Source organism: Martes martes (assembly GCF_963455335.1).
Source record: "Martes martes genome assembly, chromosome: 4".
Classification (NCBI taxonomy): Eukaryota; Metazoa; Chordata; class Mammalia; order Carnivora; family Mustelidae; genus Martes; species Martes martes.
The window spans coordinates 96,086,558-96,103,723 of NC_137891.1; the positions used below are offsets into that span (position 1 = coordinate 96,086,558).

The 17,166-nt window shown below is 38.5% G+C and overlaps 1 protein-coding gene across 1 annotated transcript in view; it reads right to left on the minus strand.

Annotated features, from left to right (window-relative positions):
- The window catches only part of LRIG2 (leucine rich repeats and immunoglobulin like domains 2), a 62,604-nt gene that overhangs the window by 8,337 nt on the left and 37,101 nt on the right, over positions 1-17,166 (minus strand). The window contains exons 9-14 of the mRNA XM_080802747.1: positions 16,201-16,281; positions 15,418-15,489; positions 15,211-15,279; positions 9,916-10,079; positions 3,067-3,387; positions 1,756-2,037 (exon numbers count right to left, since the gene is read on the minus strand). Of these exons, the coding sequence (XP_080658873.1) occupies positions 1,756-2,037; positions 3,067-3,387; positions 9,916-10,079; positions 15,211-15,279; positions 15,418-15,489; positions 16,201-16,281 (989 nt within the window). The remainder of the gene's footprint in view (positions 1-1,755; positions 2,038-3,066; positions 3,388-9,915; positions 10,080-15,210; positions 15,280-15,417; positions 15,490-16,200; positions 16,282-17,166) is intronic.

A 17,166-nucleotide genomic window follows, 5' to 3' on the forward strand; every position in this document is an offset into this window, starting at 1 on the left:
ACTGAATTAGATGAATGAGGTAATGATGCAATAAGTAAGCAATTTCAGGGGCGCCTGGGTGGCTCAGTGGGTTAAGCAGCCAACTCTTGATTTCAGCTCAGGTCATAATCTATAGATCCTGGGATCAAGCCCTGCATCGGGATCCGCACTCAGCATGCAGTCTGCTTGAGATTCTCTCTCTCCCTCTCCCTCTCTTACCCCCTAGGATAAATAAATAATCTTAAAAAAAAAAAAGTAAGTAGGGGTGCCTGGGTGGCTCAGTGGGTTAAAGCCTCTGCCTTCAGCTCAGGTCATGATCCCAGGGTCCTGGGATCGAGCCCCACGTCGGGCTCTCTGCTTGGCAGGGAGCCTGCTTCCCTTCCTCTCTCTCTCTCTGCGTGCCTCTCTGCCTATTGTGATCTCTATCAAATGAATAAATAAAAAAATCTTTAAAAAAAAAAGTAAGCACTTTCATATACTCATGGAAAGATTAGAAGTTAGTGTTCAGAAAAGCAAAAGCCTCAAAAATCTTATCTTACTAATTCCACCTTAGGCAAGCTATCCTAAGCAAGGAAGTCAAAAAGATTTATACACAAACAGGTTTATTATGAAATTAGTTGTAATTTTTAAAAATAAAGGAAAAGATCTTTAAATCTAGCAGGAAAGGTTGTTAAATAAACCATAATACAAATACATGATATTTTTTGAAGACTTAATGACAGAGTAACCCTTGTGATACAGTATTTAAGAGGAAAAAAGTAGGTACAAAACTTCATGAAAATGTGTTTTTAAAAAAGTCCAGCATATGCCAAAATCTTAAACAGTGTTTTAGTGATTTTCCCTTTTTCTAATTTTCTATATATCCTAAGTTTTTAAAACAATATACTTATTTTTCTGATTACACAAGGAAATAACACAAACCAACAAACTTTTAAAAAACCTAACATCAGGAGCACCTGGGTGGCTCAGCAGGTTAAAGCCTCTGCCTTAGGCTCAGGTCATGATCCCAAGGTCCTGGGATCCAGCCCCGCATCGGGCTCTCTGCTCACCAGGGAGCCTGCTTCCCCCTCTCTCTCTGCCTACTTGTGATCTCTATCTGTCGAATAAATAAATAAAATCCTTTAAAAAAAATAAAAATTAAAAAAAATTAAAAATTAAAAACCTAACATCAAGGGGAAACAGAGAACTAGAAAGCAGAATCTGCCTTTGGGTTGCATATGAAGAAAAGTATTCTCATAAGAGAAAAAAAAATAGGTTTGTCAGAAAAACTTAGGAAAAAGACATTTTATTTTACCCTAACACAGAATCAAGAGGAGTACACTGGAAGGAGAAGAGGAAATTTAACCAAAAGATGGTAATTTTTATGCATTAAATTTTTTTTCAAAAATGAGCTAGAGGAGAAACAAATTGTCTTGAGTGGTCTGTGAAGCAACTGCAAACCCACTGGTGAATACTAGAAAAAATATGTATGAATTAGAAACCTCCAGAGGGCAAGGTAACAGGATAAGGGCAAGGTAACAGGATAAGTTGAATTTTCAACTCATGTGATGAAGATCTCTAATTCTGCCCTCACTGCTTCTGCAGATTTCAGTTCTCTGATCCACTAATATCCTAGGCTGACATGACCCAGCCATGTATTGGCAAAACACGGTGACCAAGATATAAGGATCACTATTAAAATCTCAAAGTTGGATCTTCTTTGCCATTAAGACCAGAGTAGACCCTTAAATATAAAGGCTCCAGCCAAACCAAGGACCCATGGGGCAGTACACATACCTAATACTGTGAGAGAGGCATTTGCTGAGAGGCCTCCGGCTATATTTTGTGCCATGCAGCTATAGATTCCCATGTCTTCTATTTTCACGTTGGCAATGAAGAAGACATCATCCTCAGGCATGACATGCATGCGTCTTTCTCGAGCTGCAGGAAAGTCGGTGCCACCATCTTTCTGCCAAGAAATCTGAGGTGCAGGGTGCCCCTCTGCAGCACACTCTAATCTGGCCATGGCACCAGTGCGGATAGTGAGATCCATTGGAGTCTTCAGGAAAGATGGCATCTCTGTTTCAAGAAAGATTACCGAAACAAAGTGGGTGGAGTGGTGGTGGTGGGAACACACACACACACACACACACACACACACACACACACACACAGTACCAACTTGTAATATTCTATTTCTTTCAGAAGGCATGCTCTCTGGATTGACAGAGCCCATCTTTTCTCTTTGAACCTCAGAATACTTAGAGTACAGTGATGAATAAATTCTTCTAGAATGCATGACACATCTACTACCTGATCTCTCTGATGGGGACAGGAAAGGCAGAAGGCCACAAACCTTTTAGAACTCCGTACATTTATTATGACTCCCTTACTTAAGAGACTAAATGGTGCTTTCCAAGCTAACATCTACAAAGCTGACATGGCAAATGCATGTTAAAAAAATTTAAACCAAAAAATAAATAAAATAAAGAATACAAAAAATGTATGCCTTCAAAAATTTCATAAAACAACCTTGAAGTAAGAAACAAATATGTCCTTTGGTTGCACAAAACCTAAACTGTTTTAGTGATTCAATCCGATAAGTGACTGATTAATCAAACTGTTTTGGAGAAGTTCTTTTTTTACAACCACAGTGAAAAAGAGCATTAATTTAAAAAATGATTCTGTGTGACTACATTTAGACAATGATAACAATCACTGCACCCAGAAATGTCCTAAATACTTCATTATTATAAAGTCCTGTGAACAGTGGCAGGAATACATTTCAGTTTTCAGAACAGAATTATGGTTCTAGAAAGAATAGAGAATTTCAAAAGAATTTTTTCAAAAGCAGAAACAACAAGAAAAGCAGCCTATCTCCTGGGGCCATGAAACTCCCCCCATCGCTTCCAACCAAGGACCAATTAGGGACATAACTGGACAAAACGGTAACCCAGTCTATGTATTATCAAAACCTTAATTAATACAAAACACTAAAATCTCCCCTCAAATATCAGGCTTAGCCTCATTTTCTTGTCCAAGTGGTTCAAAAACTGAACATGAAAAATCCTTCTAACTATAGAACCATCAGGGACCAGAACTCCTTACCATTCACAGTCAGTTTGGCTTTTTGAGAATAATTAGATCCAAAGTGATTAGTAACGATACACTGATATCTTCCTTCATCTGTGAAATTCACATTGAAAAGATGTAAGACACTCGTATATTCTAGAGCTTCTCCAGCTTGCTGCTGATAACGAACAAAATTCTCAACGTCGATGTCATTCAGGATTTCACTGTCTTTGCGCCACATGGTAGACATGGGTGAGTCACTGCTGCTCACTGCGGTGCACCTCAGAGTCACATTCATGCCTCTTAGAGCAACTGTATTTTCAGGATGCATTTTTATCTGTGGCTTGAGAAAATCATCTAAGAGAAAAAAATGGGGCAGGAGCCAAATCATTCATTTTTAATTCTACACATTTTGAAACAAATAATGTAAAATTACTTGTTCTGTTTATAAAATGGCATATTAAGATTGACAAGAGACTACAGGGCTAGAATTCAATTCCTTTCTGTTCAAAGATGTGGGAAATGAGGCCCAGAGGGTCAAACAACTTGTTCAGAGACAAAGCATGGATGGGGAACCCAGGTTTTCAGACTTCAGGGTTTAGCATACTTTCTACTACCACTCATGACCACTTATGCTTAGAATGTATTTCTTAAGTACTACCAGTTACTAGGAAAAAAGAAAAACCTAAATTCAAATCTCAAGACAAGTTCTAATCCTGTTAGCTCTTGTGAATATGTAGAGGTTTCATATACAAACATATATATGATAAGACCCATTATCTTTTCCTTGCCAATAAAGAAAATGGGGATTACAAATTACATTTTACAGTGTGTACCTACTAATAAAACATTATTTGTGAGCACGTGGGTGGCTTGGCTGGTTAAGTGTCTGACTCTTGGTTTCAGCTCAGGTCATGATCTCGGGGTCCTGAGATCAGGCCCCGCATTAAGGGTTACACTCATACGGAGTCTGCCTGTCTCTCTCCCTCTGCTCCTTCCCCTACACACTCTCTCTCTCTGAATTAAAATCTTTTTTAAAAAATTAAGCATTACTGGAACATACATCATATATGCATAACTCTCCCTTCAAATAGTGAGAAATTCCAAATAGGCTTAGGAATGGCTAATAAACTACAGATTCATAAATAATAGTATATTGTTAATATGTAAAAAACAACATAAGTATTTTGTGGGCCTGAGCTTCCAAGTGTTCTAAGTATCTTTAAGTAGATTATAAAAATAGATCTGGCAATATATGGGTATCTAAATAATCAGATACTAGTGACATGCAAGACAACTACGCTGATGTAAAAGTTCTAGTGCCTAAAGCTAGGAATCAGTTATTCTACTTTAAAGGAAATTTAAGGGGCACCTGGGTGGCTCAGTGGGTTAAAGCCTCTGCCTTCAGCTCGGGTCATGATCTCAGGGTCCTGGGATCGAGCCCTGCATCGGGCTCTCTGCTCAGCGGGGAGTCTGCTTCCTCCTCCCTCTCTCTCTCTCTGCCTACTTGTGATCCCTGTCTGTCAAATAAATAAAATCTTTAAAAAAAATAATAAATAAAGGAAATTTAAGTGTAAAGGAAAAATGCCCAAGTTGAGAAAGAACGATATAGATACATACTTCAAATTATGAGTACTGGAATCATGACAAAAATTTTTTTTTTAAAGATTTTATTTATTTTTTTAAAATATTTTTTATTTATTTATTTGACAGACAGAGATCACAAGTAGGCAGAGAGGCAGGCACAGAGAGAGGAGGAAGCAGGCTCCCTGTTGAGCAGAGAGCCCGATGCGGGACTTGATCCCAGAACCCTGGGATCATGACCTGAGCCGAAAGCAGAGGCTTTAACCCACTGAGCCACCCAGGCTTCCAAAGATTTTATTTATTTATTTGACAGAGATCACAAGTAGTCAGAGAGGCAGGCAGAGAGAGAGGGGGAAGCAGGCTCTCTGCCGAGCAGAGAGTCCAAGGCGGGGCTCGATCCCAGGACCCTGAGATCATGACCACAGCCGAAGGCAGACGCTTTAACCCACTGAGCCACCCAGGCGCCCCTGGAATCATGACAACTTTTTTTTTTTCTTAAATTTGACAGACAGAGATCAAAAGTAGGCAGAGAGGCAGGCAGAGAGAGAGGGGGAAGCAGGCTCCCTGCGGAGCAGAGAGCCCGATGCGGGGCTCGATCCCAGGGCCCTGGGATCATGACCTGAGCCGAAGGCAGAGGCTTTAACCCACTGGGCCACCCAGGCGCCCCAATCATGACAACTTTTACATGGTAGTCCTTCTTCCCCCCAAAAAACTCTAAAACCCTGCCACCACTTTAGTCTTAAGAAACTGCATCAAAAATAGAAACAATGTGAAACTGTACATTCATACATTGCTGGTGACAACATAAACAAGTGCTATCTTTCTGGAAAACAGCTGGTAGTACTTTTTAAGATCTACTTTAAAAAAAATCATTTTTGATTCAGGAATCTTACTACTGGATATTTATATTCAAGGTTAACAACCCGGGGCACCTGGCTGGCTCAGTGGGTTAAAGCCTCTGCCTTCCGCTCAGGACATGATCCCGGGGTCCTGGGATTGAGCCCCGCATCGGGCTCTCTGTTCGGGAGGGAGCCTGCTTTGACCTCTCTCTCTGCCTGCTTCTCTGCCTACTTGTGATCTCTGTCAAATAAATAAATAAAGTCTTTAAAAAAAACAAACAGGGGCGCCTGGGTGGCTCAGTTGGTTGAGCGACTGCCTTCGGCTCAGGTCATAATCCCAGAGTCCTGGGTTCGAGTCCCACATCGGGCTCCCTGCTCCTTGAAGAATCTGCTTCTCCCTCTGACTTTCTCCCCTCTCATGCTCTCTCTCACTGTCTCTCTCTCAAATAAATAAATAAAATCTTTAAAACAAACAAACAAACAATGAATGGGTCAACCAAGAAATCAAAGAAGAAATAAAGAATTACATGAAAATGAAAACAAAAGTGCATAATCTGTGGGATACAACAAAAGTAGTTCTAAGAGGGAAGTTTACAGCAATACAGACTTACCTCAAGAAGCAAGAAAAACCTTTAATAAACAACCTAATCTTACACCTAAAGGAGCTAGAAAAAGAAAACCCAAACCCAGCAAAAGACAGGAAATAATAAATATAAGAGCAGAAATAAATGACACAGAAACTAAAAAAACAACAGATCAATGAAACTAGGAGCTGGTTCTCTGAAAAGATCAAGAAAAAATTGATAAACCTCTAGGCAAGATTCATTTAAAAAGAGAGAGAGAGAAAGAGAGAAAGGACCCAAACAAATAAGATTACTAATGAAAGAAGAGAAATAACAACCAAAACCATAGAAATATAAATAATTTTAAGAGTATTATGAAAAGCTACATATCAACAAATTCAACAACTTAGAAGAAATAGGTAAATTTCTAGAAAATATAACCTGCCAAAACTAAAGCAGGAAGAAATTTTTAAAAGGTTTGAACAGACCAATTACCAGCAATGAAATTGAATCAATAATCAAAAAATTCTCAAAAAACACCAGTCCAGGACCAGATGAATTCATAGTTGAATTCTACCAAACATTTAAAGAAGAGTTAATACCCATCCTTCTGAAACTATTCCAAAGAACACAAGAGGAAGGAAAACTTCCAAATTCATTCTATGAAGCCATTACCCCAATACCAAAACCAGATAAAGACATTACAAAAAAGAGAACAGACCAATATCTCTTATGAATATAGATGCAAAATCCTCAACAAAATATTAGCAAACCAAATCCAATAAAATATTTTTTAAAATCATATACTGCAATCAACAGGGATTTATTCCTGGAATGCAAGGATGGTTTTAATATGCACAGAACAATCAATGTGAGGCATCACATCAGTAAGAGAAAGGAAAACAACCATATGATCATTTCAACAAATGCAGAAAAAGCATCTGACAAAAGTACAACATCCACTCATGATAAAAACCCTCTACCAAGTAGGTCTAAAGGGAACATATCTCAACATACTAAAGGTCTTAGATGAAAAACCCACAGCCAACATCATACTCAACGGTGAAAAACTGAGAGCTTTTCCCCTAAGGTCAAGAACAAGACAAGATGTCCACTCTCAACATTGTTATTCAACAGAGTACTAGAAGTCCTAGCCACAGCAACCAGACAACATAAAGAAATAAAAAGCATCTGAATCAATAAGGAAGAAGTAAAACTTCCAGTATCTCCAGATGACATGATATTATATATAGAAAACCTTAAGACTCTACCAAAAAAATACCCACTAGAACCTTTATATTCAGTAAGGTTGCAAAACACAAAATCAATGTACAGATATCTGTTGTATTCCTATACACTAATAATGAAGCAGCAGAAAGTGAAATTAAAAAAACAATCCCATTCACAATTAAACCAAAACCAATAAAATGTCTAGGAATAAATTTAACCAAAGAGGTGAAAGCCCTGTACTCTAAAACTATAAAACATCGATGAAAGAAGTTAAAGATGATACAAAGAAATGGAAAGACATTCCACATTCATAGATTAGAAGAGCAAATACTGTTAAAATGTTTACCCTTCCCTAAGCAATCTACACATTTAATGCAATCCCTATCAAAATATCAACAGCATTTTCAAAGAACTAGAACAATCCTAAAATTTGCATGGAACCACAAAAGATCTCGAGTAGGCAAAGCCATCTTGACACAGAAAAACAAAACTGGAGATACCACAATTCCAGATTGCAAGTTATACTACAAAGTGGTAGTAATTAATATGGCATAAAAACAGACACACAGATCAACGGAATAGAACAGAAAACCCAAAAATAAGCCTACAACTATATGGTCAATTAATCTTCAACAAAAAGGAATGAATATACAATGGGAAAAAGTTGCTTCAACAAATGGTGCTGGGAATACTGGTCAGCTACATGTGAAAGAATGAAACTGGACCACTTTCTTTCACCATACACAAACATCAACTCAGAATGGATTAAACACCTAAATGTGAGACCTGAAACCATAAAAATCCTAGAAGACAGGCAGCAATTTCTCTGACATAAGCAGTAGCCAACACTTTTCTAGATTTGTTTCTACAGAAACAAAAGCAAAAATAAACTATTGGGACTACACCAATATAAAAAATTTCTGCACAGGGGCACCTGGGTGACTCAGTCTGTTAAGCATCTGCCTTCAGCTCAGTCATGACCTCAGGGTCCTGGGATCAAGTCCTGCATCAAGCTCCTTGCTCCATGGAAAGCCTGCTTCTCCCTCTCCCTCTGCCTGCCACTCCCTCTGCTTGTGTGTGTGTTCTCGTTCTCTAATAAATAAAATAAAATCTAAACAACAACAAAAAAATTCTGCCACAGCAAAGGAAACAACCAACAAAACTAAAAGGCAACCTACTTAATGGGAGAAGATGTTTGCAAATGACATATCCAATAAAGGGTTAATATCCAAAATATAAAAAGAACTGATACAACACAATACCCCAAACCAAATAATCCAATTTAAGAATGGGCAGGGGTGCCTGGGTGGCACAGTCAGTTGAGCATCTGACTTGGTTTTGGCTCAAGCCATGATCTGAGGGTCATGAGATTGAGCCCTGCATTGGGCTACATACTCAGTGCAGAGTCTACTTGAGATTCTCTCTCCCTCTGCCCCTCCCACTCATGCACTCTCTCTAAAGTAAATAAATAAATCCTTAAAAAAAAAAATAGGCAGAAGACACAAACAGACATATCTCCAAAAAGACAGACAGATGGCCAACAGACACATGAAAAGATGCTCAAGAGCACTCATCATCAGGGAAATGCAAATCATAACCACAATGAGATATCACCCCTACATGTGACAGAATAGCTAAAATCATGGGGGGTGGGAGGGTGGGGGAACCAGGTGGTGGGTATCGAGGAGGGCACAGATTGCATGGAGCACTGGGTGTGGCGAAAAAACAATGAATACTGTTACGCTGAAAATAAATAAAAAATTTAATTAAAAAAAAAAAGAATAGCTAAAATCAAAAACACAAGAAACAACAAGTGCTGGCAAGGATGTGGACAAAAGGGAACCCTCCTACACTGTTGGTGGGAATGCAAATTGATGCAGCCACTACAGAAAAAACAGTACGGAGGTTCCTCAAAAAATTAAAAATAGAACTACCCTACAACCCAGGAGCCACACTACCCAAAGAATACAAAAACATCGGGCGCCTGGGTGGCTCAGTGGGTTAAGCCGCTGCCTTCGGCTCAGGTCATGATCTCAGGGTCCTGGGATCGAGTCCCGCATCGGACTCTCTGCTCAGCAGGGAGCCTGCTCCCCTCTCCCTCTCTCTGCCTACCTCTCTGCCTACTTGTGATCTCTCTCTGTCAAATAAATAAATAAAATCTTAAAAAAAAAAAGAATACAAAAACATGAACTGAAAGAGATACATGGACCCCTGTGTTTTTTATTTATAGAGTTATAGATGAATGGATAAAGATGTGGTATATACATACAATGGAATATTACTTAGGCATAAAAAAGAAAGAAAAGTTACCATCTGCAGTGACACAAACGGAGCTAGAGAGCATAACACTAAGTGAAATAAGTCAGACAGCAAAAGACAAGTATCACAAGATTTCACTGATATGCAGAATTTCAGAAACAAAACAAACAAGCAAAGGGAAAAATAAAGAGAGAGAGAGACAAACCAAGAAATGACTCTTAGCCATAAAGAACAAACTGATGGTTACCAGGGGTGGGGGTGGTCAGAGGAGATGGAGATTAAAGAGTACACTTATCATGATGAAAAATCAGTAATAATAAAATAAATAACAAATTAATAATAAAATAAAAAGACAGCGTGTTTTAAAAAGACAGCGTGTAGTATAAAAAATTTTAAAACAAAATACAAACCACAGACAAAGTCTTTCAGGTCCACATTCAGGATGCTCTGCCCTGCTAGCCATTCAGGGTGTGCACAGCTTACGTTCACAGAATGCTGAAAGTTATTATCGACCAGCCACTGAAGCAACCACTTCAAATGGCAGTCACAGAGTAAACTGCTTGTGTTCAGAATCCTGCAGAAGCCAAGAAGAAAAGAAAGACCCTTTACTTTTCATTCTGTTTCTTCACCATTAAAAGCTTACTGCACACCCATGCATTTTTGTCTCCAAAAAGTGCTCAACCTGAATCAAACCACAAGAACACAAATTCAGACCGTCAGCCTCAATTCCCCAAATACGTCAGTGTCATCCAAGACATTAAGAAAAGGGGCAAAACAACAGTAAGAGACCTATTTTAGATTAAAGGAGACTAAAGGCTCATCACCAAATGCAGTGCATGATTCTAGACTGGAAGAAATATCTACAAAGAACATTTTTTGGCACTGGGGAAATGAGTATGGACTTCATATCAGTTACTATTATTTTATCGATGTTAATTTAATTGAATGAGATACTAGTGCTGTGGCTATATGTAGGAAAACACTGTTGTTCTTGGGACATACGTGCTGAGATATTTAGGGGTAAAGTGTCATGATGCCTGCAACTTACTATCAAATGGTTAAGCAAAGTAGTCGTGTGTGCGGAGAGGAGAGAGGGATAGAAAGAGATGGGAGAAGGAAAGAGAGATGGGAGGAGGAAGGGAGGGAAACAGATCACAAATTTAGCAAAAAGGTAACAAGCAGTAAATCTAGGTAAAGGGAATATGGATGTTAACTGTACCTTCCTTTCAGTTTTTGAGGTTTAAGATTTTTCCCAGAAAAGTCTGGGGGAAAGTTTACCATATACATTGCAGCAGAGAGACATGTTTGTTGTGGAGAAGATATTTTCCAGAAGAATATTCCACAATAATTCCACAAGGATTATTTTCAAATTATTTCATTAAGACTGAAAACATTGGGACGCCTTGGTGGCTCAGTGGGTTAAGCGCCTGCCTTCAGCTCGGGTCGTGATCCCAGGGTGCTGGGATTGAGTCCCACATCGGGCTCCCTGCTCAGCGGGGAGTCTGCTTCTCCCTCTGTCTGCTGCTCCCCCTGCTTGTGCTCTGCCTCTCTCTCTCTGACAAATAAATAAAATCTTAAAAAAAAAAGAAAAGACTGAAAACATTTCAGCCCTGTGGCAATGTGTAATGCAACTTAAACTAGGAAACAGTGAAATTTTATTTGTTGTCTATGATAGGGCTATAAAACATAATTGGAAAAATATGATAGGTTTTCTCTTAAGACCCCATAAATGTCCCATCCACCTGGAAGTAGTGAGAGCAAATGATTTGGAGAAGATTGTGACTTGCTTTGTGGGCATCACCCAAATCCTCATTTAGTCTTAAAGTATCTAAGATCTGATTCCGAAGACGTTTCAATCAGTCTTCAATGGTATCTCAAAAGCCTTACTTGACTAAGGGTTATTTTAATTAATCGGGCCAAAAGTTACCTTTTGCATTTCAGAGTTCTTAGGTTATATTCATTCACTGATAGACAAACATTTGAGTCTCCTCTATGCGAGGGACCATTCTAGGCTGTGCGGATACAAGCCTCACAGAACTTACGTATTCATTAGAGACAAGCAGTGAACAAATAAAGGCAAAGCACAATGTCAGAAAGGTAGTGCTATCAAGAAAAACAAAGCTAGGCAAAGGTAGAGAGGGCAGCTACTAATTTAGATCAAGCGGTCAGGGAAAAATACTTTGAAGAGATGGCATTTAGGCGAAGACCTGAAAGCAGCAAGAGAGCAAATCCCACAAAGACCTGAGGTGAAAGTGTCGCATACATAGGAAACTGTATGCAAAGACCTTGAGGCAGACAGGCCCAGTGCTCGGGAGGAAAAGCAAGGCCACTGAGGCTAGAGCACAGTGAGGGAGGGGGCAGTGACAAGGACAAGATCAGGGAGCTGGGCAGGGAAGAGCAGACCATGCAGGTGCTTTGCAAACTAAGAAAAGAATTTGAGGTGTTTTCTCCCTATGTGCTGTACAGGAAGCCACTGGAAGGTTAAAAACAGAGGAGTGACGTGGTCTGATTTATGCTTTCTTGGGTATAAGCTGGATTCATGAGACCTGGACTTACTCCTATTCTGCTACTTACCTTAGGCAAAATACTTAATGTCTCTAAAATCTCAGTTTCTATTTCTGGAAGATGGGTTAGAGAATGTCTACCTCAAAAAAAATTTTAAATAAAGCATTTAGCACAATGTCTGTACACAGATGCCACTGAATTCACATTAATTCCCTTTAGTTATGTTTCTTTTGCATCTTTCCACCCCCAGTGCTAACCAACCTGCCCCCAAGGACCTCACAGAATACTCCGCATTCTCTCAAAAAGTGTGTAGACAGATATACACCGAAATATTAAGAGTGATTGTCTCAAGAGTAGTGGGGATCTAGGGACTTACTCTCCTTCTTGCTTTAACTATATGTTTTCTACTGTTTTTTCTACCATGATTAAGTTTAACGCAAAATATTTTTTAATTTACATATGACTTTCCCATCTCCCCCTAATATTTATGCAAAGCACTGTGAAGGATACCAGAAAGCATAAGGATACATTTTAATAAATCTTGATGTAACAGTATTGTAAATATGACTTAAAGTAAACCAAAAGCAACCAAAATTTCTCAGTAAAAAAGGTATGTTACAGTTTACTCCATTAGCAGTTTGTTCAAACCAATTCTCAAATTACCAAATGACTAAAGACTGAAACTACACTATCCGCTTTCATTTACTACCTAAATTACATTTTACACTTAGCTCTCATTAACAAGAGTTAAAACCTTATTGGTGGCCCTCAGATTATCATGGACAAAAAATGGGTAATACTGAAATGCACTAAGTTGTGCCCTTAAAAGTTAAACTGAGGGTTGCTGGAGGGGAGGGGGATGGGGGATGGGCATTAAGGACAACACATAATATAATGAGTAATAGGTATAAGACTGATGAATCACAGATCTCTACCTCTGAAACCAATAATACATTGTTATATGTTAATGAGTTGAATTTAAATTTTTTAAAAAAGAAAAAAAAAGTTAAGCCTAGGAGAAATAAATCAAAATATGCTGACCAGGAAAAAAAAAAAAGGCCACTTAAAAGTCTGGCAGAAAATAACTAATAATGATTCCCATAACATTTTTATTTTATTAGCATTAGTTATTCAACTTTCACTACGTGCCAGCCTCTGTGCTTAGCACCTTCTCAAAACCTTCCAAAGTTTCCTAATGAATTTAGAGGAAAAAAAAATCCAAAGTCCTCATGACTCATTAGGCCCTGGGTGGTCTGGTTCCTGATTAACTCTCTGACCTCACCTCCTACCCCCCTCTTCTTCCTCTTGCTCTCTTCCAGCTACCCTGTTGTCTCTGCTGTTCTTCAAGCATAAAATGCAAGCTCCTACCTCAGCGCCTTTTCACTTGCTGTTTTCTGTGCCTGGAATGCTCTTCACCCAGTATTCAAGGCTTTGCCACTAAGGTCCTGACTCAAATGTTATTATCTTCCCCCCCCTCCAAAAAAAAAAAAAAAAAAAAAGCCTTCCTTCACTACTTTATCCAAAATCGTGGTCACTCTCCATACCTGTGACCCACCTTTACTTTCCTTCAGAACTCTTATTACCTAATGAGATACTATGTACCTACTGATTTATTCTTTGATTCCCTTACTAGAATTCATTGTAATATGCTATGAGGATAGAGATTTTGTCTTGTTCACTCCTGTGTTTTTAGCATCTAGGACAGTACCTTACATAGCAGACGACAATAAATATTTCTTGAATAAACAAATCGTCTAATTTTATCCTCACATAAACTCTTAGGGAGGTATGTACAACTTCCATTTTGAGAAGGGTAATTGAGTCTTAGGCTAAATTTTCCCAATGTCACACAGGTGTAAAGAATGAAGCAGAAATCTGAAATCAAGGGAGGTTGACTTCACACACTTCAGTGCATCTCAAACTACCCGTGATCTGTGATGAAGGACCAGTTTTATAAATTTCCAATCTGTTGTAGATTAATACTGTAATATTCAACAAAAGTGTCAGAGTAATGTCAAATTGTTTAAAAGTTTCTAAACACTATGAATTTCTTTTTTTTTTTTTTAAGATTTTATTTATTTGACAGGGATCACAAGTAGGCAGAGAGGCAGGCAGAGAGAGAGAGGAAGGGAAGCAGGCTCCCTGCTGAGCAGAGAGCCCGATGCGGGACTCGATCCCAGGACCCTGAGATCATGACCTGAGCCAAAGGCAGAGGCTTTAACCCACTGAGCCACCCAGGTGCCCCAACACTATGAATTTCTATCCTTATCTCTTCATGAACCAGTTCTGGTCCACAGTCCTTCTTTTGAGTGGTTTTAAAGCAAAGCCACTGATTCTTTTTTTTTTTTTTTTTTTTTAAAGATTTTATTTATTTATTTGACAGAGAGAGATCACAAGTAGCCAGAGAGGCAGGCAGAGAGAGAGAGAGGGAAGCAGGCTCCCTGCTGAGCAGAGAGCCCGATGCGGGGCTCGATCCCAGGACCCTGAGATCATGACCTGAGCCGAAGGCAGCGGCTTAACCCACTGAGCCACCCAGGCGCCCCAAGCCACTGATTCTTAACACTGGCTCAACAGTCAAGTCACCAGAGTTTAAAATTAATAAAATTAATACCAGTGCCCAACTAACCACCCTCCCCATCCCCCGGGGGAAATCTCTAAATCAGTAAGAGCAATTTCTTAAAAATCATAAATGAAAAAGGGTATGAAGTAATATGTGTTTTTCTATTACAACTATTGAATAGTGTTTGACCATTTTAGTAATTTGGAAAAACAGATTAGAGACATTCCTTCTGACAATACTGAATGTGCTAAATTATCTCTAACAAATTACCTAATACCTTAACTGTAATCCACCCTAAGGTTCCCACCTAAGGATACTAGGAACACATTTTTCCAATAATCCAAAAACAAACAGGGGGAAGAAAAGGAACAGGAAGATATACCTAAAGCACAAGGAGCCATGCTAAGGCCTCTTTAACTAAAAGCACATGAAAACAGTTTGGTGCCATAAATTCTAGGCTTTTCGATCTTGGGTTATTTTAAAATTATATCCAGTCACTAAAATAACTGAATATTAACATTTTTTTTCCTGCCTAAATTGTGTGTTTTTGGAAACACATGGGTCACATTCATCTCACTTTAAGAGCAAAAGTATGGATAATGATCTAATGATCGGTGACAAAAAAACTTAAGTTACGTACAGTTCTTTCAAGCGAGTCTGAGAAAAAGCATTTTCTTGGATAGACATTATAGCATTGTTGTTCAAATCTCTGAAATGAAGAGAAATAAAACATTACCGGTCACCATTTCTACAATTAAATTATATAAACACTTTAAATGGTCATGAGAACCTCTGCTAATAGCAAAGATTATTTATATACTGAGCAAAATGGATGCAAAATACTTACAGATGCTCAAGGGATTCAAGACCAATGAATGCTTTCTTTGTAATTGACTTAATTTGATTTCCTTGTAAGATTCTGAAATATAAACAGACCTTTCTAGTAAAGTTCTCCACTAAGCAAAATTTAATTCATTAAATCAAACATTTACCTATAAAAAGTGAAAATAAGCTTAACATGCATTTTTAAGAAAGTTGTGAACCTTTATTACCAACTAATGCAAAGCACAGAATGAAGGCCTCTATTAAGAGGTTGGAGCTCAACGAGGTGCCTGTGAACAGCGGTGAGGACCAGTGACGCCCTGAGAAACTGGACTGGAGTCCCAATCTCTCCCTTCTTGGCAAAAGAGCACGTCAAAGAAATTCAGACAAGTGTGAAGCTTTGGAGAAATTCTCAGGAGAGAAGATCTAAAATCTTACTTGAGAGAATTCCTCTCTTTCTAGATAAATTACCCATAAATTTCATATGATTAAAAAGAATACTGATTCAACTCTGGTTTCTCAGTGCATTTCTTTTACGTGACTCGTTAAGTCTACTTCTATGAATAACCTCTTTGAGTGCCCATTGGAAAGCTTTTTTCAATAGAAAGTGTCCCAACACTAACTAAATAAATAAAACTTAAAGCCACCAATAAACAAAAAACTTAGTAAACAAAAAGGTTCTTCCTTTAGTGGGTGAGTCAAAAGGCTGACTTTCCAGCCATAGCAAAAAGACATAATGCAATCACATATACAACTGGTTCTTGAAAATACACCTTTATAGGCATACATAAATATTATAAATACATACAATTTAGTGAGACTTGTGAGTCCAGCAAAAGCTTCACTAGCATCTTCTATGGCCCATGAAATTTCATTGTTCCTTAAGTTTCTAAAAACATATCAAAGACAGGTTATGTTAGTTCACATGGCCATGACAACGCTGGGCATCATCCTGGCACGGCAATACTAATTTTCATCCTTATTTTAACAGTTATTTATGAAGATGACTTGACTCTTTTTTTTAGAGAATATCTGCAATAAGCATATAAGAACCAATTCTCATAAGCAAAGGGTTAAGCTGGCCTTGATAAATAAATAAAGCAACCTGCTAAGAGTATTAATCTTACTACCTAATAGCCCCTAATTTTGTTAGCATATTAAAAATTATAGTCAGGGTCCTGCAAAAAGCAGGATTTCAAGACGCAGGGGATATGGCTTACAAATGTGATTTTAGACTAATGGGATTTCTGGGTGACCCAGGTCTTCCCGTGGGCCCTGAAACCTAAAATGGCTAACAAAGAACAATGTCAGTATAAAGCTTCACAGCCCGACAGCAATTAAACATGCCCCCCTGGGAAGCAAGACAGACACACCCTTGCACTAGAGTGATCACTCTGTTATTTTTAAAAGGAAAAGTATGGATCTTTTAAAATCCACTGCTGCAGGGGCGCCTGGGTGGCTCAGTTGGTTAAAATCCACTGCTGCATTCTCAGAGGAAATGCAATTGCATCATGCGGTGTCCTGCTGGAAGAAGTATCAGTTAAAGATATTTAATCACTGTTACTTCCTTAAGTCATCTCATAATAAAACACAAAGCTCTTTTCTTCATAATACATTTTTAGGTTATGTAACAGTACGGCGATAGAAGATCACTCTTCCCCTTTAGCTCTGTCTTTACTTGAAGTGAAAGCTAACAGATTCATTTTATTTTACTAAGGAATAAACACTGAAACAACTCAACCTTCCAGGACTTTCCCCCACCTCCAGAGTACAG